Here is a 9,994-nt window from a genome sequence, read left to right on the forward strand (position 1 = left end):
ATAATACATTATAATATATAATATAATATAGTACAATATAGGATATAATATATAAATATATAATATAATATAATATATAATTATATATAATATATTATCTATAATATAATATCAAATTATTTCTAATACATAATATAAAATTATATATAATATAAAATATATACTATAGTATATATACTATATTATATAAACTGTATATAATATGTAATAAATTATATATTCTAATTTATTATAAATTATATATAATTTATATTTATAATTTATTATATATAGTATATTATATATCTGACATGTAATTATATAATATATTATATATATTACATATATATACAGTCTGTGTCTTCGAAGCTTGCTTTTTTTTTTTTTTTTTTTTTTTTGAGACGGAGTCTTGCTTTGTCGCCCAGGCTGGGGTGCAGTGGCCGGATCTCAGCTCACTGCAAGCTCCACCTCCCGGGTTTACGCCATTCTCCTGCCTCAGCCTCCTGAGTAGCTGGGACTACAGGCGCCCGCCACCTCGCCCGGCTATTTTTTTGTATTTTTTAGTAGAGATGGGGTTTCACCGTGTTAGCCAGGATGGTCTCGATCTCCTGACCTCGTGATCCACCCGTCTCGGCCTCCCAAAGTGCTGGGATTACAGGCTTGAGCCACCGCGCCCGGCCCGAAGCTTGCTTTTTTAAAAGGACACCCATAATTGGATTTAGGGCCTACCCAGATAATCCAGGATGAGCTCATCTTAATATAATATAATACATTATATTATAATTTATAAATATATATTATAATAATTTTATTTTTCTTTATTATTATTTTTTTTTGAGACGGAGTCTCGCTCTGTCGCCCAGGCTGGAGTGCAGTGGCCGGATCTCAGCTCACTGCAAGCTCCGCCTCCCGGGTTTATGCCATTCTCCTGCCTCAGCCTCCCGAGTAGCTGGGACTACAGGCGCCCGCCACTTCGCCCGACTAGTTTTTTGTATTTTTAGTAAAGATGGGGTTTCACCGTATAGCCAGGATGGTCTCGATCTCCTGACCTCGTGATCTGCCCGTCTCGGCCTCCCAAAGTGCTGGGATTACAGACTTGAGCCACTGCGCCTGGCCAATAATTTTATAAATTTATAAATATATATATATATATATATAATTTGGAAATAGGGGCTTTATTTAGAATTGGTAAAATTGGGTTGCATTTTTATAGTGCACAAAATCATCATGACACCCATATTCCTAGCAGATGCCATTTGCCGTTCTGACTATATTCATTTCACTGCAGCTGCTGTAACCAATGTCCACAAACCAGGTGGCTTACACCAATGATCATTTATTCCCTCGCAGTTCTGGAGGTCAGGAGTCTGAAACACAGGTGTCACAGGGTCGCTCCCCCTCTGAGGGCTCTAGCGAGGATCTCTCCTTGCCTCTTCCAGCTTCTGGGGGCTCCAGGCCTTCCTTGGCTTCCTCAATGGCATTAACCCAATTTCTGCCTCTGTCTTCATATGAAGTTTCCTCTTTCATCTGTGTCTTCACTTCAACTCTTTTTTTTTTTTGAGACGGAGTCTCACTCTGTCGCCCAGGCTGGAGTGCAGTGGCGCATCTCCACTCACTGCAAGCTCCGCCTCCCGGGTTCACGCCATTCTCCTGCCTCAGCCTCCAGAGTAGCTGGGACCACAGGCGCCCGCCACCACACCCGGCTAGTTTTTTTTGTATTTTTAGTAGAGATGGGTTTTTGCCGCGTTAGCCAGGATGGTCTCGATATCCTGACCTGGTGATCCACCCGCCTCAGCCTCCTAAAGTGCTGGGATTACAGGTGTGAGCCACCGCGCTTGACTTCAAAGACATTTTTCTAGTAAGATCACATTTATAGATCCTGGTGTTTAGGATGTGGACATAGATTTCTGCAGATCACCATTTACACACTACACCGACTGAGTGCTGTACAGAATGCTTACGACTCTGTAGAATTTCACCAAAGTCCCCAGAGCCTTGTGAAGCAGGTATACTTATCATCTCCATCTTCACAGTGAACTCAGAGAGGTATGGGGTCTTACCCAAGGACACACAGAAACAGAGATTTGAACCTAGCTATGTTGCCCCCAAAACTCTGATTCTATGTGAGACACCAAAGAGGCTTCTGGGCTGGGTGCAGCGGCTCACGCCAGCACTTTGGGAGGCTGAGGTGGGCAGATCACTTGAGGTCAAGAGTTCGAGGCCAGCCTGGCCAACATAGCAAAATCCCGTCTCTACTAAAAATACAAAAATTAACCAGATAGGGTGACCCACACCTGCAATCCTAGCTACTCGGGAGGCTGAGGCACATGAATATCTTGAACCCTAGAGACAGAGGCTGCGGTGAGCCGAGATCACTCTGTTGCACTCCAGTCTGAGCGACAGAGTGAGACCCTGTGTCAAAAAAAAACAAAAGACTTCTGGTTTGAGGCCCATCAGTTAAGTCAGGCAGGCAAGCAGCAGATATTTCCTGAATGCTTATTCTCCCCAGTCCCCAGGCCAGGCACTGGGGGCGCAGGAGAGAAGGGCAAGAGGGTACCTCCCTACAGGAGGTTCCTGGAGAAGAGGCAGAGGGGAAGAGAGTATTATTCATCAGCCCTTTAGAAGCAGTACAATCAGAGGTGACCTCTGCCTCCAGAATGTTGTCCTTGGCCCATGACATCCACAGCAGGCAACTGGGGCCAGGAGTTTGTGACAGAGAAAAGGACAAAGAGATGAAGTTCTAATCCAAAGGGAATGTGTCCAGTAGAAATAACATTTAAACAGCACTTACTTCATGCTGGAGATTGTTGTAAAAATTTGACTCACTTATTAAATCTTTCCCATTTTGCAAGTGAGGAAACCAAGCCACAGAGAGGTTAAGTGACTTGGCCAAGGTCACACAGCAGGAAAGAGGCAGAGGTGGATTTTGAAGCCAGGCTCACCCCACTTACCAGAGCCCTTGTTTTTGCTGTGTTTTAAAGTCGAGGTGAAATTAACATTAACATAGCTGTGGCTGGTGGCTCACACCTGTAGTTCCAGCACTTTGGGAGGCCAAAGGGGGAGGATCACTTGAGTTCAGGAGTTCCAGATCAGCCTGGGCAACGTAGTGAGGCCTCATGTCTCTTCTTTTTTTTTTTTTGTTTGAGACAGAGTCTCGCTCTGTCGCCCAGGCTGGAGTGCAGTGGCACGATCTCCGCTCACTGCAAGCTCCGCCTCCCGGGTTCACGCCATTCTCCTGCCTCAGCCTCCCAAGTAGCTGGGACTACAGGCGCCCGCCATCGTGCCCGGCTACGTTTTTTGTATTTTTAGTAGAGACGGGGTTTCACCATGTTAGCCAGGATGGTCTCGATCTTCTGACCTTGTGATCCGCCTGCCTCAGCCTCCCAAAGTGCTAGGATTACAGGCGTGAGCCACCACGCCCAGCCCTCATCTCTTTAAAAAAGAAAAGACCGGGCACAGTGGTTCATACTTGTAATCCCAGCACTTTGGGAGGCTGAGGCGGGTGGATCACTTGAGGTCAGGAGTTAGAGACCAGCCTGGCCAACATGGTGAAACCCCATCTCTACTAAAAATGCAAAATTTAGCCAGGCATGGTAGCAGATGCCTGTAATCCCAGCTACTCGCGAGGCTGAGGCGGGAGCAGCGACTGAACCTGGGAGGCGGAGGTTGTAGTGAGCCGAGATAGATTGTACCACTGCACGCCAGCCTGGGTGACAGAGTGAGACTCCATCTTGAAAACAAAAAAAAACAAAAAAAAAAAAAAGAAAAGAAATTGACATAACATAGAATCAAACATGTTAAATTGCACAATTCAATAGCATTTAGTACATTCACGGTGTTGTGCAACCGTCATCTCTAGTGCCAAAACATTTTCATCACTCCTAAGAAGTTTCATACCCAGTAAGCAGTGGCTCCCCGTTCCCTATCTCCCCAGCCCCTGGCAACCAGTAATGTACCTTTTGTCTCTGGATTTGCCTGGTCTGGGCATTTCATATAAGTAGAGTCATGCACTATGTAACCTTTTGTGCCTGGCTTCTCTCACTCAGCATTATGTTTTCGAGGTTCTTCCACATCATGGCATGGAGCAGTGCTTCCTCTTATTTATTTTATTTATTTATTTATTTATTTTTGAGACAGAGTCTTGTTCTGTCCTCCAGGCCGAAGTTCAGTGGCGCAATCTCGGGTCATTGCAACATCTGCCTCCTGAGTTCAAGCGATTCTCGTGCCTCAGCCTCCCGAGTAGCTGGGACTACAGGTATGCGCCACCACACCTGGCTAATTTGTGTATTTTTTGGTAGAGATGGGGTTTCACCGTGTTGGCCAGACTGGTCTCGAACTCCTGGCCTCAAGTGATCCACCCGCCTCTGCCTCCCAAAGTGCTGGGATTACAGGTGTGAGCCACAGTGCCCGGCCTCCTTCCTTTCTATGTCTCAATAATGTTCTATTGTATGGATGGAACATGTTGTGTTTTTTCATCTGTGGGTGGACATTTGGATTGCTTCCACCTTTTGGCTCTTGTGAATAATACTGTTATGAACATTATATGTATACAGTATTAAAATTGTTTATTTTATTTTATTAATTTTTGAAAACAGAGTCTCTGTCGCCCAGGCTGGAGTACAGTGGCGCAATATCGGTTCACTGCAACCTCCACCTCCCGGGTTCAAGCAATTCTCCTGCCTCAGCTTCCGAAGTAGCTGGGACTACAGTCATGTGCTACCATGCCTGGCTAATTTTTGTATTTTTGTTAGAGACTGGATTTTACACCACAGTGGACAGGCTGGTCTGAAACTCCTGAACTCAAGTGATCCGCCTGCCTTGGCCTCCCAAAATGCTGGGATTACAGGCATGAGCCACCGTGCCTGGCCTCAAATTTTTTTTTTTTTTTTTTTGAGACAAGGTTTTGCTCGGTTGTACAGGCTGGAGTGCAGTGATGCAATCTCAGCTCATGGCAGCCTTGAACATTTAAGCAAAAGTGATGCTCCCACCCCAGCCTCCTGAGTAGCTGGGACGACAGACGTGTGCCACCACACCCGGCTAATTTTTAAATTATTTGTAGAGGTGGGGTTTTACCATGTTGCCCAGGCTGGTCTGGAACTCTTGGGCTCAAGCGATACTCCTGCCTTGGGTGCTCAAAGTTCTGGAATTACAGGCGTGAGCCACCATTGCCAGCCTCTCAATATGTATATATATATATAATTTTTATTTGATGATTATTATTATGATTATTATTTTTTGAGACAGAGTCTCACTCTGTCGCCCACACTGGCACACAGTGGCTCAATCTTGGCTCACTGTAGACTGTGCCTCCTGGGTTCAAGTGATTCTCCTGCCTCAGACTCCCGAGTAACTGGGATTACAGGCATGCGCCACCACGCCTGGCTTTTTTTGTATTTTTAGTAGAGATAGGGTTTCTCCATGTTGGCCGGGCGTGTTGGCGGGTGCCTGTAGTCCCAGCTGCTCGGGAGGCTGAGGCAGGAGAATGGCATGAACCCGGGAGGCAGAGCTTGCAGTGAGCGGAGATCGCGCCACTGCACTCCATCCTGGGCGACAGAGCGAGACTCTGTCTCCGGAAAAAAAAAAAAAAAAAAATTAGCTGGGTGTGGTGGTGCGTGCCTGTAGTCTCAGCTACTCAGGAAGCTGAGGCAGGAGAATCGCTTGAACCTGGGAGGCAGAAGTTGCAGTGAGCTGAGATTACACCATTGCACTCCAGCCTGGTGACTGAGGAAGACTTCATCTCAAAACAAACAAACAAACAAACAACAACAACAACAAACGTGATACACTTCAATCATCCCGAAACCATCCCCCCAACACTCCATCCATGGAAAAATTGTCTTCCATGAAACCGGTTTCTGGTGTCAAAAATGTTGGCATCTGCTGCCTCAGGACACCCTTCTGTGTCTCTGTTTCCTCATTTGTAATATGGGAATTGTCTTAGTCCTGAATTGATAACCCCATGCTCCTAAAAGTGTGGTTTCGGCTAGGTGTGATGGCTCACGCCTGTAATCCCAACACTTTGGGAGGCTGAGGCAGGCGGATCACGAGGTCAGGAGATAGAGACCATCCTGGCTAACACGGTGAAACCCCATCTGTACTAAAAATACAAAAAATTAGCCGGGTGTGGTGGTGGGTGCCTGTAGTCCCACCTACTTGGGAGGCTGAGGCAGGAGAGTGGCATGAACCCAGGAGGTGGAGCTTGCAGTGAGCCGAGATCGCGCCACTGCACTCCAGCCTGGGCGACAGAGCGAGACTCCATCTCAAAAAATAAAATAAAAATAAATAAATAAATAAATAAACAAATAAAATGCTTAGAGCAGTGTGCCTGGCCCCATAGCGCATACTGCACGGGCATTCATTGTTATTATTATCTTTGAAGAGGTCCAGGACCCTAACGTTGTGGGGGTCTGGTTGCATCCTCTTGCCCTGCCTGTTGGGATTATTCATTTCTGGTCTCTGCAGGATGGAGACCTTCTCGCCTTTCTGTCGATGATGACAATGAGCTGGGCCACGTCACCCTGTCCCTAGCGAAAGGTTATCACTTCATTGGGGACATGAGAAAGGTCGGGTTGCTGAGGCCGTGCCTGTCTCCCCTCTGCTGGAGAAGATAAGGGAGGCACTCAGCTTTCTTCAGGCAGAGTGTGGGGGAGCCACGATGTATAAATGGGGGGCCAAGAGGCAGCGGAGACACTGGCCCACTCGCACGTCCAAGGCATCTCTGTCCAGCATGGCCAGGTACACGCTGCTGCTGCTCCTGGCGGCGTGGGTGCTGACGGGGGAGCTGTGGCCGGGGACTGAAGCCCGGGCAGCGCCTTACGGAGTGAAGCTTTGCGGGCGAGAATTCATCCGAGCAGTCATCTTCACCTGCGGGGGATCCCGGTGGAGACGATCGGACATCCTGGCCCACGAGACTATGGGTGAGGCTGGGGAGAGAGTGGATGTAGGAGGGGAATGGGTGGCTGGATGGGTCCCAGGAGCTAAGGACAGAGATGAGAGGAGGTTGCTGGAGCAGGAGGGTCCTTGCCTTGCCACATTCAGCCAGGGACACCTGCCCAGCCTTGACACAAGGGCTCAGGAGTTAGCAGAGCTGCAGAGCTGGGATGGGGGGTTGCAAGCCATCCCTGGTGGCTGGAAGTCCGAGCACAGGTTACTCTTTTCTGAGCAGCTGCTATGTGTCCTGTGCAAAGCAAAGCTGCTGCTTGTATGCTCCGGAGGTGGGGGCTGGGAGAGCGCCATTGGCAAAGACAACACCAAAGTGGTTTCCAACCCTTTCCAGGAGATAATGTGAAGGGTGTGATATACACATAGCCAGATTTTGTCACCTAATGCGTGACCTCTCTCCAGCAAGCTGGTTTCTCCTCCCGTCTCTGTCTTTTTTTTTGAGATGTGGTCTCACTCCATTGCCCAGGCTTGAAGGCAGTGGCCCAATCACTGCTCACTGCAGCCTTGACCTCCCAGGCTCAAGCGATCCTCCCGCCTCAGCCTCCAGAGTAGTTGAGACCACAGGCAACTGACACCACGCCTGGCTAGTTTTAATTTTTTTTTTTTTTTTGTAGAAACAGGGTCTCACTATGTTGCCTAGGCTGGTCTCGAACTCCTGGGCTCAAGTGATCCTCCTGCTTCAGCCTCCCTAAGTGCTGAGATTGGAGTCTCTGAGTGGCTTTATCTTCAAATGGGAGACACAGTTCCTGAACCTTGCAGGATTAAGTGGTGTGATTAAGTCAAAAGAGATTAGGGCAGAGTCTAAGCAGGGCAGCGGCACAGTCTGGGATCTATCAGGAGAGTCGGAGGGAACAGAAGACCTAGCTTCATGAGGGGCAGGGGCCTGGGAAATAGATATTCATGTTGGTGAGAAGGAGGATAGGTATGAGCGTGGACCTAGAAGACACACCACTTGGATTCAGATAGTAACTCTACAACGTAATAGTTGTGTGTTCGTATGCTAATCTTTTTGTTTGTTTGTTTGTTTTTGAGACAGAGTCTCGCTCTGTCGCCCAGGCTGGAGTGCAGCGGCATGATCTCCGCTCACTGCAAACTCCGCCTCCTGGGTTCAGGCCATTCTCCTGCCTCAGCCTCCCGAGTAGCTGGGACTGCAGGCACCTGCAACCACGCCCGGCTAATTTTTTTTATTTTTTTTTTAGTAGAGATGGGGTTTCACCATGTTAGCCAGGAGGGTCTCGATTTCCTGACCTCATGATCCACCCGCCTTGGCCTCCCAAAATGCTGGGATTACAGGCGTGAGCCACTGTGCCCGGCTTTTTTTTTTTTTTTTTTTTTTGAGACAGAGTCTCATTCTGTTGCCCAGGCTGGAGTGCAGTGGTGCAATCTCGACTTACCGTAACCTCCATCTCCTGGGTTCAAGTGATTCTTGTGCCTCAGCCTCCCAAGTAGCTGGGATTACAGCTGTGTGCCACCATACCCCGCTAATCTTTTTATTTTTAGTAGAGACAGGGTTTCACCATGTTGGCCAGGCTGGTCTCAAACTCCTGACCTCAGGTGATTCACCCTCCTCAGCCTCCCAAAGTGCTGGGATTACAGACATGAGCCACTGCGCCTGGCCATGCAAATTCTTTACTGAGTCCTGCCTCGGTGGTCTCCTCTGGAAAATAGGGGTGCTAACTGCACCCACCTCAACTGGTTGTCACTCAGAAGAATAAAGAAGTTAACCTGCTAAAGCACTTAAACGTTGTTTGACACACAGTAAGTGATCAATAAATTATTATTATTATTTTAGAGACAGGGTCTTGCCCTGTTGCCCAGGCTAGAGTGCAGTGGTATGATCACAGCTCACTGCAGCCTCAACCTCTTGGGCTCAAGCAATTCTCCTGCCTCAGCCTCCTGAGTAGCTGGGACTACAGGCTTGTGCCACCATCTCTAACTTATGCCACCATGTCTAACTTATTATTATTTGTAGAAACAGGGTAGTGCTGTGTTGCCCAGGCTGTTCTTGAACTCCTGGTTCTAGTGATCCTCCTGCATGGGCTCCTGGAAGTTCTGGGATTACAGGTATGAGCCACCATGCCTGAACTAAATAATCATTTTTGAGTGCTCATCATGTCCCAGACATTGTTCTAAGTTTTTTTTTTTTTTTTTAATGGATATTAACTCCTCTACTCCTTATAAAACTTGAGAAGGTTGGAATAATTATTTTTTTCCACTTTGCAGAAAAGAACATTGAGGCTCCAATAAGTAAATTTACTTGCTCACGATTACAGCTTGGAGGGGCTGGATTCATGCTCAGTCAGCCCAGCTCCCAAATGTACCAGGTCCTCAATTAATAATAAAGAGTAAGGGAAAATAAATGACAGGGCTGGGTGCAGTGGCTCACTCCCGTAATCCCAGCACTTTGGGTGGCTGAGGTGGGCAGATCACTTGAGGCCAGGAGTTTGAGACCAGCCTGGCCAATATGGTGAACCCCGTCTCTACTAAAAATACAAAAATCAGCCAGGCCTGGTGGCAGACCCCTGTAATCCCAGCTACTCTCCCACCTACTCTGGCAGAGCCAGAATTTGAACCCAGGACCGGGTGGAATCAAAACTCTGAACTATGTCTGTGAACTATGTCTATAACTGTTGTCACAAGATCAGAGCTAGACCGTCCAGGAGCCAGGACTGTGGGTGCAGCGGCAGCTGAGCCCTGAGCACTAACTCTGTTCATCTTTTGCAGGAGATACCTTCCCGGAGGCAGATGCTGATGGAGACAGTCTGGCAGGCCAGCTGGATGAGGCCATGGGGTCCAGCAAGTGGCTGGCCCTGACCAAGTCACCCCAGGCCTTTTATGGGGGGCGACCCAGCTGGCAAGGAACCCCCCAGACTCTTCGGGGCAGCCGAGATGTCCTGGCTGGCCTTTCCAGCAGCTGCTGCAAATGGGGGTGTAGCAAAAGTGAAATCAGTAGCCTTTGCTAGTTCGAGGGCTAGGCAGCTGTGGGCACCAGTACCAATGCCCCAGTCCTGCCATCCACTTAACCAGTGTCTGGCTGGGCACCTGTCTTTCGAGCCTCACATATTCATTCATT

The 9,994-nt window shown here is 48.1% G+C and overlaps 1 protein-coding gene across 1 annotated transcript; it reads left to right on the forward strand.

Moving 5' to 3' along the window:
* Positions 1-6,706: 6,706 nt before the first annotated feature.
* On the forward strand, positions 6,707-9,899 carry RLN3 (relaxin 3). The gene is given in 2 exon segments (NM_001104576.1): positions 6,707-6,896; positions 9,646-9,899. Coding segments are annotated over 2 exon segments (429 nt in total). The 3' UTR covers positions 9,885-9,899.
* The last annotated feature ends 95 nt before the right edge of the window (positions 9,900-9,994 follow it).

This window comes from Macaca mulatta, chromosome 19 (assembly GCF_049350105.2).
Source record: "Macaca mulatta isolate MMU2019108-1 chromosome 19, T2T-MMU8v2.0, whole genome shotgun sequence".
In the NCBI taxonomy this organism is placed as follows: domain Eukaryota; kingdom Metazoa; phylum Chordata; class Mammalia; order Primates; family Cercopithecidae; genus Macaca; species Macaca mulatta.